This window comes from Dasypus novemcinctus, chromosome 13 (genome assembly GCF_030445035.2).
Source record: "Dasypus novemcinctus isolate mDasNov1 chromosome 13, mDasNov1.1.hap2, whole genome shotgun sequence".
In the NCBI taxonomy this organism is placed as follows: Eukaryota; Metazoa; Chordata; class Mammalia; order Cingulata; family Dasypodidae; genus Dasypus; species Dasypus novemcinctus.
The window spans coordinates 29,496,467-29,518,288 of NC_080685.1; the positions used below are offsets into that span (position 1 = coordinate 29,496,467).

Consider the following 21,822-nt stretch of genomic DNA (forward strand, 5'->3'; position numbering starts at 1 on the left):
TGGTTCCCAGTGCCTCTAAAAAAAAAAGATGAGCAGACAGAGCTGGAGGGTGAGAAATAAATCTTTAGAAAAATATGTATAAGTGAAAAGGGGCGATGTATTAAGCCTGACTTTTTTTGGTGTTGGTTATTTTGCATGCCAATAGTTATGCCATGTTTGTTATTCAGTAGTTAGGAACTGTGTTAAAATTTGCTTGTCCCTCTGCTTGTAAGCACCACCCAAAGGTTATGTTAACCTACTGTTGCAGAGCCACATAATAGAAGCTCGGATATTTAATGAATAAATAAACCTTTCCAGGGTCTCATTTTCCTCATCTATAAAAGCAGATAATGGTCTCTAGTGGCTTGCCTAGAGGGATTGCTGCCAGGAAGCTTGCAGGAATCAGTAAGTGATAATAATGTTATCTCCTTGAAGCTAAAGTTGTTACTCCCCTGGGGAGACCCACAGAGTATTCCTTCTCCTATCTTGGACTCTCCTGAACTCAGGACAAAGCTCTGCCTGCCGTGGTCCTCTGGACATCCTAGTGGGAAGAGGATGTCCAGACCTTCAGGTTCTTCCACCTCCCATTCCTCACTGGAGTTAAGAGAACTGTAGGACTAGTCCTGGTGCCACAGATTCAGGAAGCCCAACCACCCTGGAGAGCCAGAAAGGGGAGATATGAGGGAAGAGTAGTTCTGACAATAATGGAAGTTATACAAACCAGGGACGTTTGTGCAAATGGTGGTCTTTAATATTGAGAAAGACCATGTAAAGTGACAGGATAGGATCCAAGCTTCAGAGGATGGTGCTGAGCATCTTTCACAGGACCCTAAAACCTGATCCAGTAACAGAATAAACCAATTTATCTACACTTAGATTTGTCCTGGAAGCCCTGGGAGATCCGGGGCCTGGGATCATCAAGCCTGCCTTCCCGCTTCCCTTCACCCTGTCTCCTCCTTACCTCCTTTCACTTCCTCAGTTCTTTACCCTCTCGTCTCTCAGCCTCTCCTTCCCCCTCTATGCTACCTTCTATCCTTTTTCTTTGTCCTTCTCCAGTTTTCTCCTCATTCTTCCTACCATCTACCCATCTACTCCTCCAAGCCCTACCTACTATTTCTCCCCTGCCCAGCCCTGTAGTCCCGTCTCCCTCAGGTCCAGCCTCCAGGCTCAGGGTGGGGAGGCAGGAAGGGGTCCTCAACCCAGGGAGCATTTGTTGGTGTTCTTCTTGTCACAGGTCTGCAGGTCAGTGCTGGGAGGCTTATTGCTGTTTCCCTGGAGGAAGAAAGGAATAAATGTTGAAGTGGGACCAAGAGATAAGGGTGGATGTGAATGGCTGGCTGGGATATGGGGCTTTAAGCTGGTCCAAGAGGACCCACCCTTATGGGAAGCTTTAGCATTGCTCTCCTCCTCAGTTTTTACTCTGAACACACAAACATCATTGTATCTAATCCTGCAGAACCAACTCACTGATCTCCGCCCTCCTGACTTGAGCAAGATGTCCCGGGCCAAGGAACTGAAGGCCTGAAGGTGAGAAAAGAGTAAATGATCAGAACAGATGGAGAGGAATAAAAATCCATCTTCAAATATTCCATTTTTTGTGGGGGGAGGGTCTCACCTCATCCACATTCACACTGGATTTGGCACTTGTCTCGAAAAATCGGATTCCGTGCTCCTGAGCCAACTGTGGGAAGGGTGGGGGTGGGGTGGGAGGAGGTAGCAGGGGGGCAGGGGTGGATGTTGAAGTGGGAAGAAGGAGAGTAGCTGAATATAGGGCAACAGCCACCTCCTCTGCAATCTGATCTGATCCTGGCCCTCCCACCCGAGTTCTAGAACATTGCCCAGCCTGGCCCCCACCTTATTGGCCTGCTCCTTCTGCACCTTCCTCTTGGCCTCCATGTCACATTTGTTCCCCAGCAAGAGACGCTCCACCCCAGCTGAGGCATTCTGGAGGACAAGGGTAGGACAAGGAAAAGCTGGGTCCTATTCATCCTCACAGCCTCTTTCTCCCTCCATGTTCCACCCTCTTTCCTTCCCCAAAGCCTCCTATTTTTTGGAGGGTTCTCACCTCTTTGATGCTCTTCATCCAGTTCTGAATATTCTCAAAGGACTTTTCATCTGTGATGTCGTATACTAGGATAATGCCCTGGAAGATGGTGGCGTTCACTATGGAGCCTTGGACCATATTCCCCTGTTTAGGCTTCTACTTCCCATCCCGCCACTGCCGTCTAAGTGACCTTGAAAGTCCCATCCTCAGGCCTAAATACCAGGCCATGTGGAACCTACTGTACCCCACACTGTGTCCTCTGCCATGTTTCCCTGCCCCTCTGCACTCATAAACGTACATCCTATGCCCTCATCCCTTGTCCAGACCCACACTCTGTACCATGGCTCCACGGTAATAGGCGGTAGTTATTGTCTTGAATCGCTCTTGGCCAGCCGTGTCCCTGAAGAGGCAGAATAGAGGGTGGATAGAGTGAAGGACTCTCCAAGGAGAGAATTCCCTCTAAGAATTTAGCTTTTCCAATAGGGTGGAGCAGAAAGGGACAGAATCAGGAAACAGTAAGGGAGAAAAGGGAGGAAAGACCTTTGGGCTGATGTTGAGAAATGGTAGAAGCTCAAGAAACAAGATCTCTCTTGTATATTCAATGAGTGCTCAGTCTATGCCAAGCACTGTGCATTGATCATTTTATGTGTATGTCTCATTTTGTTTACTCCTTAGGTTTAACTTTGTGAGATTTCATTTCACAAACAAGGAAGCGGATTTGGAGAGGCTGAATAACTAACATAGATGATATAGCAGGTAAGTAACAGAAGCCAGTCTTGAAGCCCTGTCTGCTCTTATCTGTCATATCACAATGCCTCCATTAAGCCTTGTACCACTTAAATATCATCAGAGGTTTCAGATGCTTTTATGAAAATCAAGTCAAACCTCTATACTTGGCTTTCTGGGCCCTCCATAATTTAGGGAGAGCACTCCACTTGGAGTCAAAACTTAATTCTGCTACCTGCCATTTAACTGCTCAGAGACCTTTTCCACATTGCAGCTCAACAGACATCTGTTGTGAAATTCAGAGAATGCTCTGGAGCTGGGGGAGGCAAGAGAATTACAAAAAATTGAAAATAATTGGGCAAGCAGAAGGAGAGATGGAAGGACAACTGAGTGAAGGTGAGAGATAGAAGTGGATTAGGAGAAGTGCTGGAAGGAGCTACCAGGGAAGGAAAGAAATGAAGCAAAATAGGAGGTAAATGGGGACATCCAGTTCAGAGTCTTGGGGGATTCACTCACCAGACTTGCAGTTTGATCTTCTTCCCTTCTATATCCACAGTGCGGATCTTGAAATCAATTCCTAGGGGTGGAGGGTATACAATGAAGTTGAGACAGATATGTGCTTGTATGTAAAAGTGTGTGGTGGGAAGGGCAGGAATGGAGCAGTGGCAGCTTCAGAAATTCTGCAGGGGAGGCATCTGGAGAGAAATCTGATTGGGAGCATGGAAGTAAGAGAATTTTCTTGAAGCTATTTTTGCATAGCAAGTATACTGTTTTGTACTTAAATTTTATGAAATTTGGGGGGTGGGGGAAAAGATGATGAAATTTCTGTAGGGAGGCTTAAGGCCTTGAAGTCCCGCCTCTTGAGTCCACGCAGCCATGCCAGCTGACAGCTCTCTCAATCCAGTCTCTGTCTTCCCCCAAACTATTACAGATTCCTCTTCCCTTCTGGTTTGTTGTGTGTTTTTTTTTTTCCAGAGAAATTTCTACTCTCATACTCCACCCATCCTTCTGGCCCTACAGGATAAATTGTGAGGGAAATGGTCACTGGTGCCAGTCTATGTGAATTCACTAAGGGGACAGGCTGGGAACCAAGAAAGCCTGGGGCTAAACTGGATTCCTCCTGAGACTGAATTAGGAAAGAGGGACATTTTTCCTTCCCCATTCTAACCAGAATTGTCCTGAGATTCTGTCATATTTCCCAGACCATAGGGTTTGAACAAAAATGAAAGGGGAGGTGGGGAGACAATGTTCTTTTCAGTGGAAACTTGGGCACCTCCCCCGAGACTGCTGGGGCCTGGCCCCCAGGGAGGTGTCTGAGTCACCCACCCTCAAAAGTTCCCTTACTCCCACTTTCCTCACCAGCCTGCCTGCATATGCATAATCATCGTCAGAGGGCCACCCTCCAGCACACCCAGCCTCCCCATCCCCCTCCTCACCCCCTATTAAGTTGAAGGGCAGGGAGACTGGGAAGTAGATGGGAAGGTGGGATGCAATCACTGTTTGAAGCCCAGTGGGACAGAAAGGGGGCTAGAATTGGCAGACAGATGTAAGAGGAGAGGGGATACAGGAAATGTGGAGAGTCGATCAAGAGAGTTCTGGTGGATGGGGGTGGGGGAAGAGGAGCTGATAGGCAAATAGAGAAATGTCCTGGTGCATCTGGGGAGACTAGGAAGATGATACCTAGAGAAGAGGGGCCAGCAGCAACTGAAGGTTACCTGGAGGCCTCAGAGAGGTTAGAGGTTTGGGTATCATCCCAGAGACACCGTGCGGGGTGTGGGGGATGGGTCTGAGACGGGTTGAAAGACAGGAGTTTAGGAGCTTCATTCTGGGGGACTGAAAAGTGGGGCCACTGGTAATCCGGGAGCCTGAGGATGAGGGCACCGCGGGACTGGGGCTCTGGGGTTTGGCCAAGTGGGCTCACCGATGGTGGAGATGTAAGTGTTGTTGAAGTTGTCCTCTGCAAAGCGAATGATCAGGCAAGTCTTGCCCACCCCTGAGTCCCCGATCAGCAGCAACTTGAAGAGGTGGTCGTAGGCTTTGGCCATGGCGGACAGTGGGGGCCGGGGGAGGGGTGGGGCAGCGCCGGGCACCGGCAGGCGGGACTGGAGGGCTGGCAGCAGAGCGGCCCCGGAGCCCAGGCCAGGAAGAAGTTTTCCTCCCTCTCCGCCCAGGCTCCGGGAAAGACGAGAGGCGGCACTCCTCCGGGCCCCACCCCCTGACCGCCCACCCCTGGCGGCTGGCGAGGGAAGCCAGTCCGGCCGGCCGTGCCCCGGGCCCTGCTTCCCCGGCGCGGGCTGGCCCGGGCCCTCGCCGCTCCCCAGGCCGCTGGCCAGCTGCCGGTCCTCTCTGGACCCCGTCCCCTCTTCCACTCTGAGGCCAGGCAGTCTGGGGTGGAGGGAAGTAGAGGCTTAACCAAGACAGCCGAGGGAAGACTCTCAGAGGAATTAATTGAAGGAAAAAGAGTTTGGGGGAATAGAAGTGAGGGCAGGGATGGCACCCGGAATTGACAAAATTTGGGGGCTGATTTTTGGAGGGGCTGCTCAAAGAAAATAGAAGTCTTCTGGGGCCGAGCAAAGGGCAGTGCTAGAATTCTGGTGTTCCAAACCCTTAGTTCTATGAATTCCAACTCCCTTTAAAAGAAGCGGAGTCCCCCAGAAGGTGGTTATTTGTTGGGTCAGTCTGCCCCCTGGTGGGACAGAATGAAAATTTAAATTATTTAAAGTGCTGCCCGCTGAAGAGGTCCAAGGTTCAATCCCCAGTTATCTCCTAAAAATAAAAATAAAAAATTAATGCAGAAGGAAACTGCTCCCCTTCCCCACCACACACACAGAGCACACCTTGATATGTTCTGGGACAAATTAGAATAGTCTTCCTTTTGGGACTCTGTGTGATTTCTCTGATCAGCCAACCCAGGAAGACAAGAGACTGGACTAATAAAGGTCTGGTTTCATTCTTCACATGGACCTCTTAACATGGCCTTGTACTCTTTGTTATGTACTCCCCTGACACTCCCACTGAATACCAACCGGGAAGCTGAAGTATGATGAGCATGGCTATAAAGAAACAAAGTTTATCTTTGCCTTTGGAAAAAATTACTCAAAATATCTGCAGTTCTAACAGTCAGAATTGTCCTTGTATAATCATAGTATACTAGTGAAAAGGCATCTTTTGTCACTTATCCTTTTCAATTTCTGTCTCCCTATATGTTCTGTCTCAAACACATATTCAATTCCCTTTTGCCCATTCTCTCACCTTCCAATAAGTTTTTTTAAAAATTATGGTAACATAAATGTAACACAAAGCTTCCCATTTTAGCAATTTTTAATTGTACACTTCAGTGGTATTGATTACATTCACAATATTGTGTTAACATCACCACCATTTATTACCAAGACTTTTTCATGACCTCAAAAAGATTCTGTTAAGCAATACCTCCCGGTTTCCCCCTCCCATTTGCCCTGGTAACCTCTTATCTACTTTCTGTCTCTATAAATTTGCATATTCTAAGTTTTTCATATAAATGGAATCATACAATATTTGTCCTTTTATGTTTGACTTATTTCACTCACAAGCTTTCAAAGTGCATCCATGGTGTAGCATGTATCAGAGTTTCAATCTTTTTTTTTTTGAGGCTAATATACATTGCATGTATATACCCCATTTTGTTTATCTTTTCATCCGTTGATGAACAACAAAGGTTGTTTCCACCTTTTGGCTATTGTGAATAATGCTGCTGTGAATATCTGTGTATAAATATCTGAGTCCCTCCTTTGAATTCTTTGGGGTATATACCTAGAAGTGAAATTACTAGAGCATGTGATAATTCTTTGTCCATTTGTTTTTCTCACTGACCAAACATTCTCTCACCTGTTCTTTAAATTACTCTTTAATTTTTGTGCATTGTTCTCGTAAAAATTCATCAGGTATTCTTCTTTTTATCTAATTTTGCTTGTATCTGGACTTTTCATCCCCAGTGATGTATTATTCTTGCTCACCTCCCTAAATTACATTATGATGGTGTGTACATGCTTTGCCTGGAACCTCATCTAAGAGTACTCTCCCCTTAGCTGCCAGAGCTTTGACTACACTGCCTTTTCTCCCCTCAAATATGCCAGGATCATTCCAGTTTTGGGGTTTTGCATTCACAAGCTCTTCCCTCAACTTGGAATTCTCTTTGCATGGTTGCTTCCTTGTGTTTCAGATTTTAGCTCAAATGCCACCTCCTCAGAAGCTCTTCCTGCCTACCAGTAAGTAGCCAGCTTTTACTGGCTCACAAAAACAGACTGAGACATCTCTTCAAACCTCTGTGTTCAGTGACATCGTCTTGGTAGAGTGAAATCAGCCAAGGTGGAAGTATTTATGCCACTGAAGTCAGCAAACACCACAAGTCAAGGATTTCCTCCAGAGAGGTGATTGTTAAACTTTACCAGCACATGCCTGACTGGAACTCACACACTTTGTCTCATCCATTTCTATTAGAATTAACCAGGTCTTAAGATTTAAGATGTCACCTGGGTAATCTTCATTCCTTCTTTATGACAAATGGACATTTTAAACTTTTGCTGATTATTGAGATGATGCTTCTGTCTTCATCGTTTCTTTCTTCTCATTCCTTGTCAAGGGTGTTAGTGTTGCCAAGATTAAAAGTTTTGGAGAGATAGTGGTGGTGAGAATGTGGGTAAAAGGATGTGGGAATGTAAATTGGCACACTCCTTTTGGAAGACAACTTAGTTTCTCTCAATGTACATTTCAATGTACAATTTCACTTTTGGGGATTTACCTACAAATATAGCTACACTGTTGAAAAGAACACACACATACGTGCACATATCTTTACATGCTACATGTATCTTTTCTTTCTTGGGTACATGTATCTTTACATAGGTGTGTGAATACATGTAAAGATGTGCATAGCCACATAGATATATATTCTGTTAAACTTGGATAATTTATTTAACTTCTTTGGACATAAGTTTCCTAATCTGTATAATGTGGATAATAATAGTACCAGCCTCATAGAATTGTAATTAATGTATGTAAAGCAGTTAGAACAACGTACCTAATAAGCATTATATATGCATTTGATGTAATTATTACTATTACACAGAAGGAAAGGATTGCAAGGAGATATAATTAATTTTAACTATGGTTTACCCTAGGTGTAGCTTGGGAGTGATGGAGACAAGGGGAGGACTTTCTTTTTTGTATTTACATTTATGAGTTGTTAAAGATGGGTACATTTGTGGGGACTTAGGAAGCACATATACTAAAATTGTAACAACACAGAGAAGATTATTAGCATGGCCCCTGCACTAGAACCTGCAAATTCATGAAGCATTCCAAAGTTATATGTGGGAACTCTGCACTTTATGCATGATTCTCCTGTAAATTTGCAATTTCTCTAATCAAACAAACAAGCAAACTAAAATGCGTAAATGAAACCACATGAAAAATAGTGAAGAAAAGTTTTAAAACTCGGATATAGCTCGGTCTCGCTGTTGTTTTCCTCAGCACTTGGTTTTGATTACGCTCCTAATCGCAAGGTGAAGCAAGAAATTTAAAAGGTGTCAGTTTATCCCTTCCTAGAGATGAAACGGTGACATCCTTGATAGCAAATTAACCTTCTCAACATGGCGACAGATCTGTGTTGTGTCATTTAGACACCATCTGAAAATGGCAGCTCCCTTCTCGCTCCATCACAGATACAACTAAAGAGAAAGACCTTCACAAGATGGCGGTAGAAGCGCTAGGCGTCACTTCCGGTGGAATGCCTAATATAATGAGCAGGATTTCCGCTTTCGCTCCTTTCCGGCGGTGACGACCTCCTCACGAGAACATGCCTGTGAGTTCTTTGGTCCAGGTTTCGGCGGAGATGTCGCTCTTCTGTCCCCACGCCCCTCTCACGCTGATATCGGATCGTAGAATGTCCTCAGTTATCCTCCGCGCTTAAGACGTTAACCACAGGGACCGCAGATGGCCACTGGGCCACCTGTATTGACGGGAGCGTACAGGATATAAGATGGCGGCCCAGCTACGCAGACACCAGGGGCGGCGAGGGGCGAGCTCTCCCCGGTGTGTGACAGTGGGGGCTGTTTTGGATGATCCAGTTTTCGCCGTTGGTTTCTAAATATTTGCATTTCTGCCCCCCCCTTAGCTCGCAAAGGACCTCCTCCATCCCTCTCCAGAAGAGGAAAAGAGGAAACACAAGAAGAAGCGCCTGGTGCAGAGCCCCAATTCCTACTTCATGGATGTAAAATGCCCAGGTGAGGCGAACTAGTTTGCAGTAGCAGGGAAAGCACTGGACCCCGAGTCGTGGGAAAAGTTGTGTGTAAACTGTGCCCTTTTCTTGAAATTACGCAGCTTCAGTTTCTTAGTCTGTAAAATGGAGGTAGTATTGCTGTGCCTTTCTTAAAATACTAATGTATGAGAAAGTGGCACAACTTTGCAATTTAGGAGGAGGGTTCTAAAGTTTCAATGATTTCCCATTAAAAATACATAAACCCAAGATTTGTTTTCCTTAGGAAGCACTGTTAATGGGATGATGTATCGAGCTGCTTTGGTCATTTATGCACTTAATAACTGGAGACAAGGAGTGAATATGTTGAACCGTTGCTGACACCCACCCCCAGTGCAGGCCAGTTTTTTGACCATTGAATAATTGTTGTTTCCACTCTTATCTTTCAAGATAAACAACAAATTCATAGGCAAGGTCAGGTAGTCTAGATTGTGAGGTGGCTTTAATGCAGCCTTATTGCCATGTAAGCAGAAGTTTAGAGTAGGATAGTAAATTTCAAGCTCACATAATATAATAGTAATGTGTGAACAGCATGTTGAAGTGAAGAAAGGTGTGGAAGTAATATAGGAAAAAAATTTAATGCACCTTTTTTTTTTTTTTTTTTAGGATGCTATAAAATCACCACGGTCTTTAGCCATGCACAAACAGTAGTTTTGTGTGTGGGTTGCTCCACTGTCCTCTGCCAACCTACAGGAGGAAAAGCAAGGCTTACAGAAGGTACAATGGCTTAATGTAATTTTGGGATTTGAGTCTGAACGATGAGAACCATGTGTAATGTAAAATTCTCAGACTGTCTTGTTAGGAAGGTTGGATTCAGTAGTTTTTTGTTTTAATTTTTTTCAAAAATAGATATTGTCAGAAACCCCATGTGTTAATTTCAAAATACTATTGTCTAAACATGGGGTGGGTAGGTGATGAAAGTGCCTTTATCATGTAAGTATCCTTAAGTGAGTGGGTAGTAGCTGAAGGAGTAGAGGAAAGCAAAGATAAAGCCATACTGTGATCTTGCATCACAGGGAGTCTTCTGTTGTGAGGGGATGGGGGGTGCATAGGGTTGAACACAGTGTTCTCAGTTAACCTTTTTTAATCCATGCATTGTAGGATGCTCCTTCAGACGGAAGCAGCACTGAAAGCACCCTGAAGGAAGATGAGTGGGATACCATCCCAATAAACATTTTGGATACATCCTGTTTATTGTCTTGTTTTACTGCTAGGAAGTTCCTGCCTCAAGTATTCAGGGGCAATCAGAAGAGTGGAATACTAGAGTCATTTGGGGCAAGTAAGTGACTAAGTACTTAAAAGTCTATGGGACATTTTTATCCACCTGATAGGACTGGATAAATCTTTTAGAGCATGATCAACTGGGATACTGTTTTAATGGAATATTTACTTTGGCTGTTACGTTTTCTTGAATTAAGAACTAACAGTTAAAAGAAACAACCCACCACTTAAACAAAAAAAGCTTTATTTATAGTTTTCAGAAGCCATGTTTGGGGGCTTGTGAGTGTAGAAAGTGCTGCTCTTGCGTTAGAAATATCCATTTTCCAGTTAAAGTGATGTGTCCAAGCACAGATTAGTGTCTTATACTCCATAACCAATATTGTAGCCGACTCTGGGCTGGTGGGGGTTGTGGACTCATGAAGGGAGGGGGGGGAGAGTGTGTAGAGTAATAAGAACCTAAAGGTAAAGGGGAAAGACAGATGATGAAGGTTCAGGTGAATAAAACATGTATATAGGAGCTTTCCAAAGAGGAGGACAGCGCTGCTTTACCTGGTTGAGATGTTCCTAGGGTTGGTACATAAACAACTGGAACTGTCTGTATCTTGTTTAGGAAGGCATTGTATGCTGGAGAAAGGATGAGAGGTATCACAAAAATGATTTATATGATTCAATTGGAGGAAGTTTTTTAAAGTCAACTTCAAATTTATAAGTTTTGCTAGAAAAATAGTAATATTAATTCAAATTAATAGTAATAAAGCAAATTTTTCTTTCGTTTAGTCCAGTGATTTGAGGTATTTTCAACTTGTAGCTGAAAGATGGGGTGGGGGAAGTGCAGGTCTGGTGCTGTTATATATATGAACTCAGATCACCATATGAATTGAAGCCATACTAGCCATCATTATTTTCTCAGTAGTAATAAAGTCAGTTTGAATAGGATCTTTTTATCTACTAGGTGACTAGGGTATGGCATGCTAAAATAGTTTCAACTGCTTGTGACAAATTAGATGTGATAAACAATTTCATCCTCATCTAGTTTGTGAAGTAGTAATTTTCAGGTCCGTGGTGCTGAATATTAAGGACTCCTTACCCAGAAAGATGAAAGCTGTTGACGCTAACACTGCAAAGAGCGTAAAGAGGAGGATCTGGTAAGAACCAGTAAGCTGCTGGAGGACACCTGAATCTTCACATGGATCTATAGATTGGCCTGAACAAAACAAGATGGTTATTTAATCGGACTTCCAGGGCAGGTGCTGCATTTACAAAATGCATAAGAATAGCAGAAGTACTCAAAACCCAGCTTTCTAATGAAATTGTTTTTCCTTCTTACCAGAGAAGAGGATTTCAGGTAAAAACTTCTTGGCTTTTTCCTATCACCAAAGTAATAAAATCCTCTGACACCTTAAAATTCTTGTTAATCTTTCTTATATTACTTAGTTCCTTTACCAAACTTAAGAGACTCCATACTGATTTAACTTTTAATTTTTGTCCAATCTGAAACATTTTGGCCACACCAGTGACCTTTTTTTAAATTTTGAAATAACTTCAAACTTACAGAAAAGTTTCTAGGAAACTTTGATACATATCCTTTACCCAGATTCACCCATTTTCTCCATCCTATTTTTTTTTTAAGTTTTTACTTGAAAATAATTGTAGATAATAGTGACCTCTTAAATCCATGTGCCCTTTGTTATTTTATGCAGCTTCTAGGGGAGTGTTCTAGATGTATATAACCTTGTCCTCAATAAAACTTTACACTTGTCTGTTTTTGAAGCATACTTCAAAAAGCATCGACATTTCACTTATTTCCTTGCACCCCATGTCAAATGTGCATACCGTCCTGCCAAACCACCTGAATTTCCAGGTTTAACCATGTAAATTGGTTTTCAGGTCCTTAAACTTGGATCTTATTTTGAATCCTTACTATAGTCCCCAACCTCCTATCTCTGGTTGGGTTGGATGGTTGTATCTATTCCTTTTCACCGTGATTGCGCTGTTTCCATGGAAGTCCCCCCAAAAATACAGAGGGATTCTTAACCACTTTTCGTGCCGTGGACAACTATGGCAGCCTTCTGAAGCCTGTGGAACCTAAGAGTTATTTTAAAGTGCATAAAATATGTAGGAATATGAAGGAAGCCAATTATATCAAAGTGTACAGTTAATAAAAATACAAAGACATAGTTTTTGGCATTTACATTGAAGTTACCAATATGAAAAACGTTAAAAAGCCTAGACATCTACCAGCAGGTCTGATTACCACTGATTTTAAAGGGATGAGGAATACTTTGAGATATGACAACATGAAACTATTCAGGCCTGTTGGGGACAAAGCTGCTGGTTTTACTCTGGCTTGTTGTCTATATTCATAATTGATGGAAATGCTAACTTTCAATTAGAAGTTAATTGATCTTTGTGGGAATCCATAGACTAGGTTAAAAACTTGAAAGCATTAAGGCCAAAAAATTGGAGTTGAACTTTCTCTGGTAGTGGACTCCTAAACATCTTAGTTTTGTCAGCTCTTAGGAGAAAAACATCTGCCACCCAGAGTTGGAGTAGGGGGCAGGTGGAGGTCACAAATAGAATGTAAGGAGAACTGTTCTCTGGCTTGCCTAACACATCTTTCCAAACCTATATTCCTGTCCCAACCAAACTTGGCATCATTTCTAAACTGGATACTGCCTGGGGAGTGTGAAGTCTTGGTTCTAGGATTATCACTATTTGCCCATTTCCTGATGTGGAAGGATCTGAAGAAAATGCAATGTCAAGGGGGAAATTTACACTTTAAAAAGCTTGCAGACTCATTCCAAACTGCCATAACTTTAGTGTGATAAGAAAGCTACCTGAACTTTTATATTTTGGGAAGGTTTAGGAGATTTCTGCCCCAGCTAGTGTGAATAACCTTGGTCAAATGGCTGGATAATTATAGTTAACTAAAGTATGAATACATTTTATTTTCTTCCCCTCTAGATTAAAATCAAGCTACTAATGCTCACCTGTACCAGCCTTATCCTTAGCTCTCACTAGCACAGCCTCACTTTGACTGGTGAGCATGCAGGAAATGTTGATGAAAACAGGTGATGCCATTTGCTGGAGGGAAGTGAAGTTGACAACTTTCACAGGGTAGATGGCCAGGCCAGGCGTGAGGGGAGAGTGCCTATGGCCAGAGACCATCAGAACTGGGGAGCTGGGGAAGACCTTGGAGAAAAGAAAAAATGACACTTGTTGGAAGGAGGGAAAATCAGATTTGTGTTCATGTTTCCAGTCTCAACACTAAAAGAACTGTCAAAAGACCTCGATTTCTATTTCTTGCTAGCTGTCTGAAGTTAAAGTCATTTACTATGTCATCCCCTTAGATGTGTTGAAGGACAAAGGGGAAAAAATGAGCTTCAAGAAAAGGTTTAAAAAATGTTTTGAAAGAATTGTTCTATAGTACTAGTCTTCCAGACTGACAAACTCAGGACCTAGATTTCAGACTTTTTAGAAACCTGGCAGAGTGAAGAGGATTTTCTTAAGTTTAAAATTGCCTATGGTAATTTTCCTTCCGTTACTCTAACTTCCTTGACCCTTGGACTGAGAAAAACCTCTTGAAATTCCTGATCTCCAGTTTTGTTTTGATTCAGTTGTTAACATACCTCTAACTTCTCAAGAACTCTGTCCACTCCCAGTACTCTTATCTCCCTGATGTCTTGTTTGTGGCTAAAAACCAGTTCTGACTGGTTGATGTAAAAAGCTGGGATGAAAGGAATGAGAATTCTTTGCATTCCATTCTTGCTACGTTCACTGACAAGTGTGGCCCACCCGTAGACCGAGGTGTCAGCCCTGCTGAGGCCCTGGAGCAGCTCCTCTGACTGGGGTCGAACTTGGATTAGGCAGACGTAAACTCCTGAAGAAAAGAAAAAGCAGGAAATTTCCCAGGCTCGGTTGAACTAACTGAATTAGGATAGAAAGAAAAAATGGTGACATGCAAACTGAAAGGGAAAATGTAGTGCACTCAGTTTTTTCAGTATTCTGAGTCTGTCCACTACTGGCCACTATAGAGAAGTACCAGAGGGGAAGAAAGTAATCCCAGGGAACCCACAACTGAATTTGTTGCCTAAGGGTACCATTACTGATAAACCAACATATTGGGGAGTGTTAATATAGTACAAAAAGGGCAATTACTAAGGGGATATAGAATGAAGGAGTTGGTAAGATTAGGAATGGTTTGTGAGTATGGTTTAATCACTTCTCAAACCAGCTGCACCTCTTGATGTCAATGGAATTGTTTTTCTAGTTACTGTCAAACCTCAGCTATCTTTTGACATCTTATTCCCTCAACCCTATATTCATTCTCCAACTCTTGTAAAAACTTCTGCAAGGCTCTAAATTGCCTGGAATATTCCTATTCCCTTCTCATCTAGCTCACTCCTAGTCATCCTAAGTCATTTCCTCTGTAAAACTTTACTTGTGCTTCCAGGTTTGATATAGATAACACCTTTCTCTTACTGTCCTGGTATCCATGTATATACTTGTGTTACTCCTCTTTGTACCTCTAGTTCCAGTCGTGGGATCAGGCATACACTTGGTGGTCAATACTTCTGTTGAATGGTTGCTTATTATCTGAACCATTCAAACTTAAGAGGCTGTCCCATGATGTGTAGCCCAAATGCCTTACATTTGACATTTATCCTCATTTTAGGTTAGTTGATTTATGATTATTCCAACTTTATGCCTAGTTCCACTTTCCAACATTGTTAATGCTGTTTTTCTGCTTGGAATATCCTTTAGTCAACAGTAAACACTCAAATACTGTACTAGATGCTGGGAAATAAAAGATGGAATGAGACATAATCCAAACCTTTAGAGACAGTAGGGACAACAGAAGAAAATTATAATAGTATGGTAAACATTTTACCATAGAAAAACACTTGACATGTTTAAACGTTCACTGAATGGATTAGTGAATGTTGAAAGATTCGACAGTTATACATCAGATGAAACTAGGAAGTATAAATGCAGTTCAGTAAGATAGTGACAGTTGTACACAGGAAAACTGAAGGGGGGGATGGGAAATGGGGTATGTGGGAACCTCATTAACATTTTTTGTGATTTATGTATCTTTAAAAATAAATATTAAAAAAAAAAACTGAAGGGGGAAACCAGAAGTAACTGGCAGAACCTACCTTTCTCGATGTTGAAATCTGAATGGATGTGAAAAATTTTACTTGCCGGAGTGTCTAGCAAGGTATTACTGAACTGTACATGGCATAGCATGAGGGTCTCTGGAAGAAGTGTTGTTGTAATGGCTAAAGCCTGACCTGGGGTACAGGACCCTATTAAACAGAAGAAAGGTAAATAACTATGTTACAAGAATTTGTAAAAGGAGAGACAATTATATGGAGGCAGTTTGGTATAAAAAGAACATAAGCAAGAAAGAGGGTCAGGTTCTGTCTGATTTGCCCAGCTCTGTTGTCTCACTACAACCCAGGTGAAAGAATAGTTTAAGACCCTTGCCTCTGCTAGTTTGTGAATGGTAGTGGGATTTCCATAATCAATATGGTTAATGGCCCCTTTTGAAGATTATTTTAGAACTCTTCAGGGGAATAAAACCAACTTCAGGGAAATTGGATAGCTCTCAAAAATGAAGCACTATGGTTGGGAGGTAGCTTTTAAGTCCAGGAAGGTTTGTTTTCCATAATGGATTAACGTATGATTCAAGTCAAAGATTTCTGGAATTTCATCACGAGTGTTGCCTTAAAAGGAGTCCCATAACCATTAAGAAATGGACTAGCACCATGTTTGGATCTGCTGCAATGAGTAGCATTCTTCTAGATTGAATAGGAATCTGTGTCCTCTTTGCCCCTGCACATTTTCTCAGTGGTGTCCCTTGAAGTTTTTTTCCAGTTGCCTGTGGTCCATGACCATCCTCATCTGTTAGAGAGTATCAGCAATATCAAAGGGACTGTTGTATGAGGTTTTACTATGAAGAAAGGTTTTTCTCTGTAAAAGAACCTGAATATTTTAAATATAGAATATTCTTTATATATAGGTTATATTTATAATAAAATTAGATATCTAATAACATGAAAAGTGCTCTAAAGTTGAACATCAGGGCAAATAGAGTGAAGCTTATCTAAGTCTTATGGACAATAATGACACGAACTCTGCTTGGTTTTGAGTGTTCTCTTGGTCAGAGAAAAAAAACCTGGAATTTTTTTTTTTCAAAAACAAAAAAATTTATTCAGATGTTTTAAGAAATCCTGTAAATCAGGACCATGACAGTTTCAGACACTCCAGTGCAAAGTGTACATCAAGAGCTACATCAGGAAGATGAAAAAGCAAGCCATTGGATATTTAAAAAAGAAAGTGATTTAGCTACCTTTAAGTTTGGGGTGGCATCTTTTGAAAGCACCATCAAGTTTCACAACATTTAAGCCAGCGGTTTCCTCAGAAAGTCACATTTTAAAATGGTTTCAGTCACAAAGAGCTGGCATTGGAGTTTGTTCTTAAAAGAATAAAAGACTTTAGAATAGGACATATCTACGACTTCTGCCATTAACTGGCTGTTGTTACCTTCTGCAAGTTACTTGCTCTTAAACTCGATATTCTCATCTTTAAAATGAGTATAATAACTACATGAGATGGTTAAATGAGGACGTATAAAAATATCTGGAACCTATTTGGGGCTTCTCCTAATTTACTTTTCTCTCCTTTGACAGTATATCGTGGTCTAACAGAACAAGAAAAGAAAACACACAAAGCATATTCATTAAAATTCTTTCAGAATTCCTAAATCTGGGGAAGCTTTTAAAAGAATTGATGCCCAGACCCTACTCCAACTTAGTAAATGCCTGGATGGAATCTAAGAATCTATTTTTAAAAAGTTTTCTCGAGTGATCTTAATAATTAGCCATGTTTGGCAATCCCTGGTCTAGACCACCTTCTATTCTCAGGCAGGGTTACAGCTAGAAGGACAATAGTGACTAAATTGAGTCTATTTAAAAACCTCAATCCATTTATAACTTAATGATGTTTCATATCTCCCTTTGATGTATTTGATAAAATTGGATTGCTAATCCAGAGGTAAATGAGGGAAGATGGGAGCAATCATCCTCATCTATAAGGAAATTCCTGACCTTTAAGATTGACACCATTTCTGCCAGTGGTGATGAAAAGCTTGAACACAGTTGAATTGGGGGTATTGGTGAGATAAGTCTTGAGGTCATAACTGAGAGTTAATCTTGATGCATTGACCACCACCTGTCAGCAAACCAAAGGAAAATCTGTACCTGAGGTGTTAGAGAATTTGGTTCCCCCTTTCTCCATCCCTGATAACTTATTTAACCAAAAGCATCTGTTTCACACAAGTACACATTGCCTTTTCTGGGAATCCCACATCTGAGAACCTTAAAGTCTGTTCACTTCTTCCAGAAGTTCTTTGTGCATTGTTCCTTCTGACATATCTTCCCTTGTACGATTCCCTATTAAAATGCCTTTGGGGAAACGGACTTTGGCCCAGTGGTTAGGGCGTCCGTCTACCACATGGGAGGTCCGTGGTTCAAGCCCCGGGCCTCCTTGACCCGTGTGGAGCTGGCCCATGTGCAGTGCTGATGCGCGCAAGGAGTGCTGTGCCACACAGGGGTGTCCCCAGCGTAGGGGAGCCCCACGCGCAAGGAGTGCACTGGTAAGGAGAGCCGCCCAGCGTGAAGGAGGGAGCAGCCTGCAGAGGAATGGCGCCGCCCACACTTCCCGTGCCGCTGACGACAACAGAAGCGGACAAAGAAATAAGACGCAGCAAATAGACACAGAGAACAGACAACCGGGGGGAGTTGGGGGGAATAAAAAAAAAAAAATCCCTATTAGATTCTAAGTCCTAAAGACTATAAACTGACCCTAATTTATCTTTTTACTTCCTGTTCTGTGCTTTGTATGTAAAGCAAGTACTTAATGATTATAATGAGAGATGATGTTAATGATGGTCATTTTTTTCAGATATTTTCAATTTAAATGCATTAAACTGTCCAGACAACTCAGTACTACCACAGCCTTATTTTTTTAAACGTGAAAGGACCTTACAACCTGAATTAGTTGCATTAGAGCTCGGTGAAGACAGGAATTTTTCTTTTTTCAGCTTTGTATTTCCAGAGCCCAGCATAATGCCTGGCACATAACAGGCCTCCAGAAAGTGTCTGCTTGTTAATAATTAAATGGGGATGTTACAAAGTACATAAACTAGAATATAGGTGATTTTTTGACTCTAGCCTCTGGCCATCGTCCATTCCCTCCTTCGCCTTTGACATCCCCTTTGCTCTTCTAGTACCTAGTGACCTTATCAATCCCTTTTTCTAGTTTTCCCCTCATGCCATCTCTGTCCTTGACACTCTTATCTTCTCATAATGCACATTCTCTTTTTTTAAGATTTTTTTTTTTTATCCCCCCCAGTTGTCTACTTTCTGTGTCCATTTGCCGTATGTTCTTCTGTGTCTGCTTGTATTCTTGTCAGCGGCACAGGGAACCTCTTTTTTGTTGTTGTTGCATCATCTTGCTGCGTCGGCTTTGTGTGTGGTGCCACTCCTGGGCAGGCTGCGCTTTTTTTTGCACTGGGCGGTTCTCCTTATGGGGCGTACTTCTTGTGCATGGGGCTCCCCTACGTGGGGGACACCCCTGCATGGCACGGCATCCCCCCCTGCGCACATCAGCACTGTGCGTGGGCCGGCTCAACACAGGTCAGGAGGCCCTGGGTTTGAACCCTGGACCTCCCATGTGATAGACAGACGCTCTATCTGTTGAGCCAAATCCGCTTCCTCACATTCTCTTTTGATATTATCCTATCTTACTCTTTATCCTCATGAACTTTTGCTGAAGTCACCTGATTTATTCGTTAGTTTTCAACTACATCCTGTACTTTTATTTGCCTTAGTGCCTATATTCCTTTAGTGCAAAATTCCTTCTCCTCTTTTTCCTGCCAGGCAAACTCCTAAGCCTTCTCAAGACTCAGTTTTCTCTGAAAAAATCTAGCCTTAACTTTCCCCCAGGCAGGATTTTTCTGTGTTCTCAGAGCATTTTTATCATACCATTAGTACAGCAGTGATCAATTATGTTGTAATTTATGTCACCACCAGGCTGTGAGCATTTTAAAAGAAGTCACCTTTTCTGGCACATTGGCAATTTACTGATTTGTAAAATGGGATAAGAGTTACTTTGCAGGGTGGTTGTGAGAATTATAAACACAAAAGATGTACTGGCTGTAAAATGGGAAAAAAAAAAAAAAAAAAAAAAAAGCAAAGTGCTATGTCCATAGTAGACACTCAAAAAATGTCAGCTATTATGTTTGAGGAATGAAAAGAACAAATGAGTACTTTGGGCTCAGGAGAAGGAGAGGTTACATGTATTTAAGGGGGAAATAGGAAAGGTTTCATAAAGCCAACTCCTTTTACCTGTTTACCAATCTCACCTCTCAAAGATACTACTTAAGCAATCCTCTCCACTCTCCATCAAATTTTCCCTCTTTGCTAATTCATTTGCAAGCTATTTATCCTAGCTAAAAAAGAACATACAAAACTTCATCCCAACTCATCCAGCAATAGTTCCATTTTTTTTTTCTCTTCTTTACAGCAAAACTCCTTGAAAGAGTAGTCTGTATTTGCCGTCTCCAAGTCCTCTTCTCCAACTCTTCATTCAAGCTTTTCCTCCCACCACCCCCCTGAAGCTATTCCTTAAAGTCCTTCTTTGCTTGGCTTCCAGGACATCAGTCTCTCTGGGTTTTCTTCTCACTTCAAGTTGTTTCTTATGTCTCTTGTTGGTTTCTTTACTCTCAGGCCTCTTAATATGGAGTATCCAAGAGCTTAATCCTTGCACATTTTCTCTATTTACATTCATTTTCTGGTGATCTAGCAGCTTTAACTATCATCTATAAAAGTGACTCCCAGGATTTTATATCCAACTACCTCAGCATACCCATTTTTATATCAAACAGACATATCCAGTTTTAAAGGTCCAAAACTAATCAATCTTGCATCTAAAACTGTTCATTTACAGTTTTCTCCATTTCAATTGATGGTAACTCTATCCTAGTTGCTCTGCCTAAAACCTGCAGTCATTCTTGATTCTCTCCTGATTCTGTCACACTCCACATATAATCTGTCAGGAAATTCAGTTCGCTCTGCCTAAAAAATAAACCTAGAATGTAATCAACTCTCCACCTCCTGTGTTACCACTCTGGCCCACTATCATATCTTACCTAGATTACTGTAGTAGCTTCTGTATTAGTCAGTCAAAGGGGTGCTGATGCAAACTACCAGAAGTCTGTTGGCTTTTATAAAGGGTATTTACTTCGGTTAGGAGCTTACAGATACCAGGTCATAAAGCATTGGTTACTTCCCTCACTAAAGTCTTTCCATTTTTTGGAGCAAGATGTCTGCCGATGTCTGTCAGGGTTTAGGCTTCAGGCTTCCTGGGTTCCTCTCTTCCCAGGTCTTCCATCTCTCTGGGCTCAGGGTTCCTTTTTTCCCAGGTCTTGCTTCTTTCTGGGCTCAGGGTTCTTCTCTTCCCGGGGCTCCTTTTCCCTTTGTGATTACTTCCCAGGGCTTCACCTTAAGACTTCAGCATCAAACTCCAACATCAAAACTCCAGCATTAAAAACCGTCCTACTCTGTCCTTTACCATGCCTTTAATCTGTGAGTCCCCACCAAAAGGTGGGAACTCAGCACCCTTCTGAAGTGGCCCATTCAAAGCCCTAATCCTAATTTAATCATGGCCAGGTACACACCAGTTTGCAAACATCCAATATCTATTTTTGGAATTCATAAATATATCAAACTGCTATAGCTTCCCAACTTGTCTCTCAGCTTCTACCCATGGCCCTACAGTCTATCAACCAGTAGCCACAGTGGTCTCTTTTCTCTCTTTTTTAAAATACAAGTTTGTTTTTTTTAAATCCCCCCCCCCCCCGCGATGGCTCCCTTTTCTGTCCATTGTCTGCTTGTCTCTGCTCACTGTGACTGCTCATCTTCCTTTTAGGAGTCAACGGAACGAACCTGGTACCTCAGTAAGTAGTACCCTTTGTCTAGTTTCTTTCACTTACTATTTCACTTACTGTATTTCCTTTTTTTTTTTTAACCCTTAGTGGAAGATGATTAATATATTACTATACATTACTGTCCATAAATTGTTTGGGCTGTATTTTTGCCTGATAATAACATCTTGAAATATTAACATTCAGTTGTTCAGTTTCAAAGAAAAACGAACATATATGCAATATTACCCATACTCATATTTCATATGAGATTTTGCTATGCTATATAGTCCTATGTTACATACTTTTAGTTTTCCTTCTAGTAATGTACATGACCTTAGAGACTTTCCCTTTCAACCAGTGTTATACATTAGCACTGCTGGTTACAAACAGTATGATGCGCTTTCACCTTTTCTATTCATTTTCAAAGATTTACAAACAACCTTTTTACCAGTTCTGCACAGATTAACCCTCAGATTTCCATTCTCTAACCTCATTCTATTTTCTGGTAATTATTTTTATTTTTTATTATCTTTTTTAAAAAAGTTACATAGATCACACACAATG

General features: G+C 41.8%; 3 protein-coding genes and 1 non-coding gene across 4 annotated transcripts in view; 2 read left to right on the forward strand and 2 right to left on the reverse strand.

The window, feature by feature from the left end:
- Positions 1-708: 708 nt before the first annotated feature.
- Positions 709-4,941, reverse strand: RAB13 (RAB13, member RAS oncogene family). The gene is made up of 8 exons (XM_004474976.5): positions 4,671-4,941; positions 3,266-3,326; positions 2,363-2,423; positions 2,045-2,122; positions 1,834-1,923; positions 1,595-1,660; positions 1,447-1,500; positions 709-1,251 (listed from the first exon to the last, which is right to left on the reverse strand). The coding sequence occupies exons 1-8, from the start codon at positions 4,792-4,794 to the stop codon at positions 1,174-1,176; spliced, it is 612 nt and encodes a 203-aa protein (XP_004475033.1). The 5' UTR covers positions 4,795-4,941; the 3' UTR covers positions 709-1,173.
- On the forward strand, positions 2,698-10,234 carry RPS27 (ribosomal protein S27). Its single transcript, XM_004474978.3, has 6 exons — positions 2,698-2,779; positions 6,951-7,158; positions 8,452-8,591; positions 8,904-9,012; positions 9,651-9,761; positions 10,146-10,234. Exons 3-6 carry the CDS (start codon positions 8,586-8,588, stop codon positions 10,172-10,174), a joined length of 255 nt encoding a protein of 84 aa, XP_004475035.1. The 5' UTR covers positions 2,698-2,779; positions 6,951-7,158; positions 8,452-8,585; the 3' UTR covers positions 10,175-10,234.
- Positions 7,996-8,098, forward strand: LOC111759557 (U6 spliceosomal RNA). Its single transcript, XR_002793502.1, has one exon. It is a non-coding gene; the product is annotated as a U6 spliceosomal RNA (small nuclear RNA).
- Positions 10,235-10,516: 282 nt separating the features above from the next.
- NUP210L (nucleoporin 210 like) overlaps positions 10,517-21,822 on the reverse strand; it is a 229,987-nt gene continuing 218,681 nt past the window's right edge. The window contains exons 34-40 of the mRNA XM_004474977.4: positions 17,378-17,501; positions 15,425-15,574; positions 13,895-14,145; positions 13,256-13,457; positions 11,353-11,457; positions 10,815-10,889; positions 10,517-10,721 (exon numbers count right to left, since the gene is read on the reverse strand). Of these exons, the coding sequence (XP_004475034.2) occupies positions 10,618-10,721; positions 10,815-10,889; positions 11,353-11,457; positions 13,256-13,457; positions 13,895-14,145; positions 15,425-15,574; positions 17,378-17,501 (1,011 nt within the window). The 3' untranslated portion in view covers positions 10,517-10,617. The remainder of the gene's footprint in view (positions 10,722-10,814; positions 10,890-11,352; positions 11,458-13,255; positions 13,458-13,894; positions 14,146-15,424; positions 15,575-17,377; positions 17,502-21,822) is intronic.

Coding starts and splice junctions, on each gene's coding strand:
- RAB13 (XM_004474976.5), bottom strand. CDS start 4,794: ATGGCCAAAGCCTACGACCACCTCTTCAAGTTGCTGCTGATCGGGGAC. Junction 2,424..3,265: donor AAGATCAAACTGCAAGTCTG/GTGAGTGAATCC, acceptor CTGCCTCTTCAG/GGACACGGCTGGCCAAGAGC. Junction 1,924..2,044: donor GGATGAAGAGCATCAAAGAG/GTGAGAACCCTC, acceptor CTTGTCCTCCAG/AATGCCTCAGCTGGGGTGGA.
- RPS27 (XM_004474978.3), top strand. Junction 9,013..9,650: donor CATGGATGTAAAATGCCCAG/GTGAGGCGAACT, acceptor TTTTTTTTTTAG/GATGCTATAAAATCACCACG. Junction 9,762..10,145: donor AAAAGCAAGGCTTACAGAAG/GTACAATGGCTT, acceptor CATGCATTGTAG/GATGCTCCTTCAGACGGAAG.